The 12,045-nt window shown below is 45.6% G+C and overlaps 1 protein-coding gene across 12 annotated transcripts in view; it reads right to left on the bottom strand.

Annotated features, from left to right (window-relative positions):
• Window positions 1–7,650, bottom strand: part of REEP1 (receptor accessory protein 1) — a 64,139-nt gene extending 56,489 nt beyond the window's left edge. For 3 of the 12 annotated variants that reach the window (XM_023925693.2, XM_023925691.2, XM_086891407.1), the window contains exon 1: window positions 7,479–7,642. In XM_023925693.2, coding sequence (XP_023781461.1) covers window positions 7,479–7,510 — 32 coding nt within the window. In that variant the 5' untranslated portion in view covers window positions 7,511–7,642. Of the gene's footprint in view, window positions 1–7,303 lie in introns of all 12 variants that reach the window. The other 9 variants (XM_023925696.2, XM_023925697.2, XM_086891406.1 and 6 more) reach the window with 5 other exon arrangements.
• Between the last annotated feature and the right edge of the window lie 4,395 nt (window positions 7,651–12,045).

The raw sequence follows: 12,045 nt of genomic DNA, 5'->3' as shown, positions 1-12,045 counted from the left end.
AAATGTGTCTGCAAGAAACACCTTTGTTTGAAGGGTACTCTGCTAAGGAGTTATGGCAGTTCTGAGGCTTACAGCAAAAGATGGAGTGGTTCTGTGTACAAATCTTGGGAAAGCACCACTCATGTTTCTAGCTCTGGCATGGTGCTCCAGGTCTGGAGTGCCTTCCCAAGTCCTACCTGTGGAATGAACAGGTGTGTCCTGTTACCTCAGTCATTCTCTTCAAAAGTATATAAGTCATGAAAAGATAAAACATAGTCTTCATTTTGTCACTTCTTCTAGCTCTTTCTCACCACCCTGTTCACCAGCTGTTTTACTTGTATTTTATCAGTTTAAATTCTGTCTTACTACATGCATGTGAAATGTCAAATCAGAGCATGAACATTGTACCAGCAGGTGTCACAGAGAAATTACTGAGGAGCACAGGGTCAGTCTCAAGAATGATTCACCTAGAATGGAGAATTGCATGTATTCATACCTTATTTATGTTTCAAATATTATAGAACTTAGAAGAACCAGATAGAGACTAATCCCCACTGTCTAAGTGTTGTAAGATAAAAAATACTACATGAACTTGCTGCCCAAAAGAGCTTGCAATCTAAGTAGCATACCAGTGATAACAAAAGTATGTGAGACCTTCCCTGCAAAAAGCAGCATGTGATTAACGTCAACCATATAGGCGAGGAAGATTTTGCCATATGAGTGTTTTACTTGCAAAGAGCCTGATTACCTGGATGCATCCCTTCATTAGGCCATTTCACCTCACAAGACCCACCTGAAATCTGAGTGGCCCAAATCCAGCCAAGTGGACAAGCTAACTAAAGGAAATCTAGACTCGGATCCTTGCTGCCTAGTGAAGACATAGAAGAAATTTTGTCATACAAAGATTCTGCAGCAATCCAAACTGGCCAATACTTCTGCAGCACTCAGATCTTCATCCACCTTTTGCCTGATTGGCCTGAAAGTTCCCAAGGTATCAGCTCTGTCTGCTGAGACACAGAAGCAGAAAGACAAATGCAGTGCTCAGTATTCAGAAGCAACTGCCCAAGAAGCAGGAGATGTGATTGTATGCTGTTCTCCTTCGTCCAATTTGTACCAAGTATTTTCCCTTGAACCAACAGCTCTCCATGCAACACACAACCTCTGATGGAAGCTCCTTAGAGATGCCAGTCTTGCTCTGTTAACTGCAGTAAGAGCACGTAAGAGTGTTTCTCAACCTTTCCTAATTAGAGGACCATCCAGACCTTGGAAGAAACGCACAACTTATTTTATATCCTGCTGTTGCTTAAGGATAGATGACAAATAGTAAGTCACATGGAATTGGAAAACTGTTGAAATGTTAATATTTTACAAAACTGTAATTCAGTAGATATAATTACAAAACTTGTAACTACAAAAAATTAAAAATTTGTATCTTCTATATTAATCAGTTAGCACATAACTGCTCATATCAGGGTTTCTGGTTTAGAGCTGAAACACTGACTGATGTTTTGTGGACTGCCAGCCATCTGTAGACCACAGCTCAAGTACCTTGGATCTAAATCTCCCTCCTGTGACTAGGAAACCAGTTTTAGGCAGTGTAATGCCTGACTTAGTAGACTGTATTAAGCAGTCTGGCTCTTGATTCCTGCTGACTGTGACACTAAGGACAGCACTGAGGATCTGAAAGGGAATTGGTCATGATTAAATACTTCAGCCTTTGGTTGTTCAACTGCTTCAGTAGCATCTATAAGTCTGTAGTTTTGCTCTATCTCTCTCACACCACCAAAAATCCATACAAAAGCCAAACACACATTTCCCAATTCCCCTTGTCAGGTTCCCTTTTATTCATTTGTTGAGCAAGGTGCCTGGAGGAGATATGTTACCTGTTACTCTGTGGAATACTAGACACATCACTTGATCTCCATGTGTCTTGGTGCCCTTACCCATAAAATGGTAGTAAAAATCCCTCTAATGACACAACACTAAATTAATGCTTCAAAGTGCTTTAATACAGTGAATGGAAAAGGTCCCACAAAGGAAAAATGCTGTACAAAGGCAGCTGCAAAGGCCTAGCCCCTTGGTTATATTCTATAGCTGCCAGGCTGGTAAAATATCCTTCCTTACCACACCAGAACCAGTAAGATCTGTGTTGTGCACACCAGAAAACCTTCCCCCTTGGGGCCAGGAGCATTTCCAGCACATCTGTGCTTGGGCAGGAGAATCTGGGTCATGGCTGCCAGAGCAGCAGGCAGTGCTGTCCCCTGCAGCGTGATCACACGCTCACATTTCACATCAAGGGCACGGCAAATGTCGCACCTGCGCTGGGTGCTCCTCTGTCACTTACTGTCACCAACAGGTTCTGCCCCCTCAGCTGAGCCAAAGGCTGCAGCAGGGATGCACACAAACTGAGCTGGGCACAGAGACCATGTGCTCTTCACACAAAGGACAGCAGCAGTGCAAGGCTGCAGCCTCTGTTTTGGACAGATTACACCACTTTTTATAAAGGTAAAGTCTATCAGTAAACTTTGCAAGTATGGCAGGTGGTCTGTTCTTCCCACTTCCCAGCTCCAGAGCACAGAAGAGTCTACTGCAAACTCATCCCACAGCCTTGGCTGGGAGCTCAAGCTGCATTTTGGGTTCTTTGCTGTATTTTCAGATAATTTTACACTGCTGGTTAAGGACTGTAGAGAGCAACAAACACCTGAATCCTTCATGTCACCTGCCATGAAAATAAAACCAAGTAAATAAAGCAGGCTATGAAGGACCTTCACATACATGATGCATGTCAACTAAAATGCAGATGTATCAATAACCAATACATGGTATATATCAGGTGGTATACATCAACTGAAATGCTAATGCTGATGTATCAATAACCTACAGCTTAAAGCTGCACTCTGCTTTTATGAGAGCAGTCCTTGCCTGCTTGAGTGGATCTGCCTCTCATAAAGGCACAAGTTATCATTTTCTACCTTCAGATAATATCTATAAGACTTTTCAGGTTTTGTTTCATTCACAAATTTCTTTAGGCTTCCCATACACATGAAAAGCGGGAGGAGGAAGGATCTGCTAAGTTTCTCTAAAATGGAAATTCTTTACAGATATAAAGATGAAATCAATGTCTGACTCAGTAGCACTGAGATTAACACCAGATGAGGTTGGGGGTGGCCAATCTCACAGCCTTGCTAAAACAGCATCACAATAACCAAGAAAGAGAAAGCTAACAAACTGTGATAGGGAAGGAAATTTCACTCAGCAGGTTAAATAATTCTCTGGTTCCCCCTTTGACTTTTTTCAGAATCCAACTGCTTCCAGGGACAGCCGGAAGAAAGGAAGCCTCTGACAGATCTCCAAATCCCTGATACTTCTACACAGGAATGGGAATTCCCAGTGAACATATCTAAGGATGCCATTCTCTTTCACATCAAAACATAAGCGACCAGAGAGGCCATTAATGATATTTTGATTTAAAAGAAAAAAAAATGGAGGCAAAAAAGCATAATTAAGGCTGTGGATTCTCACCATGAAGAACATACTTAACCATTTTATATTAATTTGCAATGTACTTCTAAGCTTTTCACAGGAGGAATTCAAATGCCTAAGTCATCACACAGCATCATATCATCTACTGATAACCTGTCTAACCCAGTCTCATTTCTATTGACATTTCCTTCCTCTGCCACGTGTTCCAGATCGAAAATCATTCAACAGGAAGTGTGATGTGTCTAACTTCCAGAACGGGAGCCAAAACCCTTTATTTCTGTTCTGTGTGATCCCAGGCACACAAACAAAGTTTCATATTTCTGAGAAGGGACAGGATTCCCCTGCCAATACAATAGGCAGCATTTATATACACCATTTTTAACTTCAAAGTGCCTGCAAACAAGAGCCAAAAGTAGCTATCCAGGATTGCCAGTGCTGTGCACTGTAGCTGAACTGGTCTGCAATGACAAAGACAGAGCCCAAGTCCTTCTCCTAGAGAGGCCTCTGCCATTTGAGGCAAATTGAATCTCTTTTGAAATGGATAGCAATAACCCATAGTTGGTGAGACAGACCAATGGTCCCTTCTGGTCTGCCTCAGGGAAGATAAATTCACAAGAGTTCATTACACTTCACAGATGAGGAAACTGAGATACAGGTGCTCCAGGATGTCCTTTGAGATGTACTCAGAGATGAAGAATAAAAAAAAGGCTGTAATTAACCCACAAATAATGTTGTTATTCCATTCCAGTTATTGTGAGAGACATAGGAACAAGCCACTCCAACATGCAACAATTGCAGTTCCAATGATCACAGGCATCCCTTGGTCGAAAAGTCATCTGTAATCCACTGTCATGAGAAAAGAAATATCCTGATTTTGCTCTCACTGAGATGAGTGAAAAAACTACCTGGGAGTAGTACCACAGGAAAATGAGAATTGAGCTCTTAGAGGAAAATGATATCCAGGGACACGATTATCTTTTTGTTTCGCATTTGTACAGTACCTAGGGCAGATCCTGAACATAATATCTTTGACTTTAACACACAGCTATGGCAGAGATGTTGCTCTGAAGGTATCATTTCTCTTCTGAGGGTTTCCAGCACACAGCTCTGCAGGCAGAACAGAACGAGCCAGCACTCTGGACACAAAGCCCAAACACTAAAGGTGAAATGAGGTAAGAGAAGGCTTTCAGTAAGATGCCTGACTTACTGCTGAAAAAGGTGAAAAGTGCTCACAGGTTTTTCTCCTTCAGCAATGTTTTAGAAATAGAAACTGCCAGAACAGAACCAGTAACAACCAAATCAGAGACAGTGGAAGCAGCAAAGCACCAAAGAGACAAAGCAAAGGCTTGCTTTTGTTTTAAAGCCCTTTCTGTTAGCTGAGTCATATCAGACATAACCCCTGTGGGGATCAGCAGAAGTCATAAGAGCACAAATCAACACTCACAGTGTGACTAAACCACACCACACCACTTTCTTCATAATCCTTATCAGTTAATAGGATTTAATGAAAAAGCAGCTACATAGATTCAAGCAGAGGGGGGGAAAAATCCCCAACCAGGTGGCCATTCTACTTAAAGCACAGCTATCTGTACTGATGGATCAACTAGTGATTCATAATGAGATGGGGAAACCGGATTAGACAGATTAAATCTTTGCCATGATCCTAATCTGACGACCACTGTAGACCAAGGAATCAGGGATCCAACTCACAGTTACTCAGAATGGGTGCAGGCCTGTACTGTGCTGCAGGTGTATCCTGTCTGGTATGCACATACCTCTTGGATGCAGGAGCAATTTGCTCATCACCTGACATTAAACCACCTGCCCATCTTCATCTAAGTGTGGCAAAAAGGTCTCTTGTGAACATCCTTTTCATCAGGCAGTAGAAGTGATAAATGGAAACGTCTTTAGAAATAAAAAGAAAATGCTCTGAGAGCTGAAAAGATCAAAGTGTAAGAGAACCTTTCCACAGACAGATCTGCATAGTGTGCTGTGTCAGACTGGAGAGCTCTTCCATGTCAGACACCTCGGGGTTTCCAGGATCTGATGGAATGTAAGATTATTTATACTCTCCTCTTTTTTTTTTTTGCAATGCTACCTCTAGCAAACGGTGTTTTAAGCAATACTTAAAGAGTCTGAGTTTCTTCCTGGGACTGTAACAAACCAGCACTTCCTGGTGCAAAATATTCTTAAAGGATGGATGTACACTCAGCAGTGGAAAGAAAGTAGTGACCAAGCTTGGCTTGCCCTAGGTTTCCTTGCAATATTCTTACTTATTACTATAACTACTAAATAATTAATATTTACACTGCATATTCATTATTTGCTACTGAAAATCCAGCATAACAAATAACTGGTACTGCCCTCTGCACAGCTGATTCCATGCTGTGACAGGTTATTCAGATAACACTGAAGAGAACAGGAAGGTCTGTGTGCTCAGCTAATTACCTGACTGGTCAACTGCTCCAGGTTCTGCTCCCATCACATTTTTACCCAGTCTGTGTGTCTTAGATGAAATCATCTGTGTAGATGTGCATGTGCTGAGACAAGTAAGTTAAACTACCATCTCTGTGTAGATATTCTTTGTTCTTGAGGATTAGCTGGGTTACACGATAATGTGGGTTTTTTCAAAGTGGAAATTAGTATAATAGAGAAGAAAGAAAAGCTGCCTTAGACAATACATGCTACATCTCACATTGCTAGCAGAGATAGCTGCACAGTTATACTGTTCACATTAAATCTTTTAAATATTTAACACTCTTTCTCAGAATGAAGTGCAAGCCAAATAATGGCTAGCTGCAGCTGAATCCAAATGACAGACCTCTGGGGGCTAAATTCAACTCTAGAGCCCACTAAAATCTTCATATCTGACATTTAATGTCTTAGTGATACAGAAACATAACCAAGATGAAGGTGAGTTTTCCTTTTGATGTTTCATCTCATATGGCAAAAGAGACCGTGAAATTTATTTTCTGGAAACATGCTGATGGTGCAACATCATGGCACATTTCTTTCAGACAAAGAAAGTGACGGGCCCTTGCAGACGCTCTAAAATAACTTAAGAGCACAACAGATGTCCTCCTGAATCTGCAGGAGACACATCTGTATGTACATGACAGAGAAAGCTGGCAAATTACTCACCTGATGCCATATATTAGCCCTCCCCAGTCACATTTCCAGAAGGGAGATCAGCCATCCTGCTGCCCCACCTTAAGCCTGTAATCCCCGTCCTCCACGAATTTTCCAAATGGCATCAAAAATTCCTTTTTCTCACTAAACCTCTTCTTAGGTGGAGCAGATAAACATATACCTGGAGCTTGCTCCGTTTTCCCCTGTTGCCTGGGAAGAATTTTCAGGGAATTTTTACATGTATTCGCACCTAGAACGGTTTCAGCCACGGAAAAGCTGTAGGACAAGTGTAAAGAGCCACATGTTTCTTCTCCCCAGGCTGAGGGGTTAAAGGGAGAGCGAGATCGTCTTTTGAGAGGGTGGGCGGCAAGTTGCAAAGAGGGAAGGAATATTTGATATTTCTTTTACAGAACAGAAGAAGAAAGCGGTGGCGGCGGCCGGGAGACCCCGCGGCCGCCTCTCCCACGCCCCCTCGCGAGCCCCCAGCCGCGCCGAGCCCGGTAACAAAGCGCCGCTGCCCAAATCCGTGTCCATTTTCCCACCCGCTGATGCTCCGTTCCCCCTCCGGACCCCGAGCCCGGCCACGGCCGAGCGCCAGGCGATGTCCCTCGCTCTCTTTCTCCCCTGTCACCTTGCGCTGTGCAGCGCGGCAGCGCTTTGCCCGCCACCCCCCGGGTGATTTTCACATGCTGGAAAATCCCATCTGACCCACCTGCCTCCCCCGCCGGGCAGCCGAGCGCCCCGGGCCCGACTGCAACCTGCTAAATTTAGCCCAGTATCCACAGCAGGGGCGAGCGGGACCGGCGGCGCGGCCGCCGCACGCACACACGCGCGGACATGCGGGCACCCCGGGCACACGCGGCAGGTGCCGAGCGGCAGCTACTCACACCACTAGCCTGGAGATGATCCATGAGACCATGGCGCTGCCGTGTGCCGCAGGGCTGGCTCTCCCGGCAGGGAGGGCTCGCCCGGTGTCCTCGCCCGCTGCCGGCCGCCGCCCGAGTGCGCGGGGCGGGCGGCTCGGCCATCCGGCCCCGCAGCTCAGCGCAGCCTCACTGGCGGCACCGCCCGCAGCCAACGCGCAGCCGGGCCCAGCCGCCCACGCTGGGCAGGGCCCGCAGCCGCCCCCCGCGGGAGGAGGAGGAGCCCCCCACGCTCCCCGCTGCCGCCGGACTCCCTAGAGAGAGACCCCGGGCTGTGCGCGGAGCTTTTGGCTGCGGAAGGGGTCCCTGCCCCACCCGCGGCACCGGGCAGGTGCGCGGGCGCTCCTGGACCACCGCAGCAGAGCAGGACACGAAGGAAACCCTACGGACTTCACATCAAAGGAAAAGCAAGGCTAAGGCTCGGGGTAGAGGGGTGTCTTCGATCCACACAAAGAGAAAGATTTCCCCGCTTCCCCACATCCCCCAGTGTCCAGGTACAACGGACAAGGGTATTGGCCACACGATCCAGGTAAATTCTCATCATCAGTGATGACAGGCAGCAATATCTCCTCAACATCAGTTTTCATTGGGGGGTCTCACGACTGTCAAGTCCAATTTCCATGAGGAACAGCTGCCCACATACAAAACAACATATGCTTTCTTGACCTGCAGGTTGTTCTCTTTCCTTTGGGTTCTTTTCCTTTTTTTCACTGACACATGCCAAATGAGGTTAGATTGCCTGAAATCATCTCCCCTGCTTTGGTTTTTCCCTTCTACTGAAAGCACACATGCCCATGGCAATTCATGATGAGGTTTTGTCTTGCAGTAATCCTGAGATCTCAAGCTTGCCACAGGAGCAGCCCCAATCTGTGCTTAGAGGTTGGTCTGTGGAGCAGCTGGCCTGTTTCTGGCATTAGGTCCAGGGATCCAGCACCCCTGGCCCTGGGTGCACTGCAGGATTCTCACCTCCATGCCACACACATGGTTCTTTCTGAAGATGGGCATTTGCAGCAAAGTGTCCCCATCATTCTGAGACAGCATAGCTGAAAGATGCTGAAAATCTCTCATGTATTGTGAGTAACCTGGGAAGAACTCTTACGAGGAGAGACAGAGCTTTTCAAACCAGACACAGCAGCTCTAGGAGCTGATCACAGACTTCTCTAGTCCCAGGTTACCACAGACATCCTCACAGCCCTGTCCACAGTGTCCAGCCTGTATCATAGAACGGTTTGGTTGGAAGAGACCTTAAAAGCCATCTCGTTCCAGCTCCCTGCCATGGGCAGGAACAGCTCCCACTAGACCAGGTTGCTCAGAGCCCATCCAGCCTGATTTTACACCGCACCTTTCCCCTGCTGAGCTCAAAAGTCCTCCGTAACTCCATAAGAATCATCTTTTCTTTTGTTGGCTCTCTGGATCTGGTCCCCAGAAAACCAATACGTCTAGGGACAGACAGACCAACAACCCACAGCCTTCAGGCAAAGCTGCAGGCACAGAGAGACACGTAGTTAAAGTTCAGCCCCTCTGGAAATGGTATTCGGCGGAAGATGCGCACGGCTGCGCTGCTCAGCTGGCCGCAGTGGGTCTGTTCCTCCAGCAGGGGGAACTTCCACTCCGCGCTCGGACCGGGCACCTCCGCACCGCTTCTGCTCCCAGCGCCGCAATTCTGGGTTACAGAAGGGCTGGGAGCCACGGCTGCAGGTATGGGGCTACCACACACTCCTTCCTCAGGGACTCTGAGGGTCGAGAGTAGCAGCATCGCTCCAGCCAGCATTGGCTGCTGTACAGGCACCACAAAGGCAGGGCTGGGTGATGCGCTGCAGTATGCAATGTAAATCAGGCGTCTTCTTCAGGCGTGCTTGCTCTAAGCGAGAACTGTCTTCTCTCCAAAAGAAGCCATTAGGTCATCCAGCCCAAATTCTTAAAGCAGTGAATCATCCTGTGGCTGTCTTGCTTGTATATTGTAGCCAAATAAGTACTTGGAAATCTGTTATCCGAGATTTTTCCTGTGGCAGGATTATTCACTGTGAGCTTTTAGACTGCTTGTTGGCAGACAATCCACAACATTGTTACAATTAATGATGGGATATTATCAAGTACAAGGCACAGATCTCTCTGCAAGAATATTTGTTTTATCAACCACAGAACACAAAACTTGCCACTTAGTACTTGCTGCAAATTTCCTGGACCAACAAGAGAAGATATTGGATCATAAAGACAGATAATACAGAGGACAACACCCACAGCTGCAGAATATTAGTGCTCAAATCATAACTCAGCCCCATGTCCTCTTGATTCGCTCCAATGTTGAGCTAAGAGTCACCTCAGAGACTGACTCAGTGAGGTGGGTATTTGCTTTATTCAGTGCCAAGTATGTGGGGGACCGCTCCTCCTAACACATACATCCCGCACTTTTACACAGCACATTTTATGGTTAAATTCATGCATATTCATTGCATTCCTTGGGATAGGAATGGTTATACAAATTACTCTGGGAAATCACTAATATCGTTAGCATACGTGGTGCGCAAGAGAAGTGTACTCTGGTGGTCGTACTGAGGACAGCTCCGAGTCTTCCTCGGGCGCCGTTCTGATGAAGGCCAGCAGTCTTCCTCACTCTGCCCTTTTCACCTTTCTTTCTGAAGCATGCACAATCCTTCGCTGGCTGGTTCAGCATTTTCTGCCGACAACAGGTTTTGTTCCTCTTATCTTGGCAAGGTGAATTCTGTTTCTCTTACCTTGACAAGGCTAAGGTGCATCCTGCTTCTTAGGCTTGTGATTAATATTTGTTGACTCTTAATAGTCAACTCATGCTTACATGAGTTAATTACTGGTCAACTCCTTTCACTCTTGCCTCCTTCCAGCCTCTTCCAGCTCACCATGTTCACTGCAACTCCTGCCAGTTGCCATTGCTACTAACTCCACTGCTCTTTTCTGGGCAGCAAACCTCAAAAAGGTTTGAGGATTTTTTCTTTTTTTTTTCTGGCTGGCAGCAACCTCTGCCAGGGGTAAACAGGACATGGACCCTTCTTGTGCTGCTGCTTTGTACACAGCTGGCACAACCACCTCATGACTGATCTTAAGCCTCAAATGCACACATAGTTAATGAGGTAGTCTGGTGATGGCAAGCCTAAGGAGGCTATGAATGCAGGGAGCTTTACTGAAACAGCTGTTTGGTAAACAGCTGTTTGGTAAACAGAGGGTGAAGGAAAGAAATTCAACTCCACTGAGTCACCAGTGAAAGGATGACAATGCCCCCTACCTACTCCTCATGGGCTGTGTCTTAGGACAGGCCACACAGCTCTGTGCCTGAGCTTTGCACATGACATCCCAAGCATCCTGGAAAGAAATTTTGTTTGAAGAAAGCCTTCTCTTTGCTGTTAGACCACCGCATCCAGTCTATAAAAAACCAAACCAAACCGAACAAACTCCCAAAAAACAGAGAGACAAAAGAAGGGTTAAAGTGTAGGAAGAGATATGAATTAATTTATACAGCCAGCTCAGCAGAAATGCCATCCAATGCTCATGGAACATTTTGGAACTGCTTTAGCAGTAGAAGATTTGGCAGTGAAAAATCCTACACAGATTGCACCATTAGATGGTCTGATTTCTGTTTCCCAAATTACAAAATAAATCAGCTTTGTTACTGGAGGCAGATCCACCACCCTTGTCCTAAATACTATGTAGCCTTCTCCTAGCAACTACTTTTCCCAAAAAGTTCACAGCCATGGAAAAGTCAGACCCCCCAACAGCTCTACTATAATGAGACTCATTCCTCTCTGCGCCAGGGAAAGGGGATCTCTGCTTCACAGCTGAACAACAACTGCCAAGCCAGGGCTTCTTAGAACAAAAGCGTCACTGACATACAGTGCACAGGGCGCTGTTACCAAATCCAGAAAAGGTCAGAAAGTAGCAAGTGCAGACAACTCTTACGTCCTCCAATGAATCAAACCTACACCAGAGGCATTTAAGAACAGCTGAAGTGCAGACAACCCAGCCAAGAAATGTACCCAGGAATAGAGAAAAATATCAGACAGAAAACATGTGATAGTTGGGTGCTGAAGTTCATGTGGCACAACGAAACATGAATATAAAAATAGCTAAACTACACATAACCATAGTGCACACATATATCATGCAGTGTTGTTACAGCATCTAAAAAGTATCAGGAGAAGAGAGATAGTTTTATCAGGAATAAATAGTCTGCATCCCATCAAGGAATGCATGCACACACACACACACACACACACACATATCAGTAAATATACTCAGCCTCTTGAAAGAGAAATGTTTGCTGTTCCACCCACTGGAAAACAATGGGTGATTCCTTGCAGTTATCTCCTGACTTCTACTTGGGAAGTTAAACAAAAGAAACAAATAAATGAAAACCTAGTGGGGTAACAGGGACAGTTAAAGTGAAAATCCAAGAAGAATGCAGCTCCTGAGCACAGTAATGAAAAATGCCCATTTCTGAAATGACAGCTTTACTAACAAATAGAGAGTAGACAGGAAAGGTTAATCCGATTCATGGGGA

This window comes from Cyanistes caeruleus, chromosome 5 (assembly GCF_971803275.1).
Source record: "Cyanistes caeruleus chromosome 5, bCyaCae1.hap1.1, whole genome shotgun sequence".
NCBI lineage: Eukaryota > Metazoa > Chordata > Aves > Passeriformes > Paridae > Cyanistes > Cyanistes caeruleus.
The sequence above is the reverse complement of the archived record's forward strand: the minus strand, read 5'-3'. Positions and strand labels throughout refer to the sequence as shown.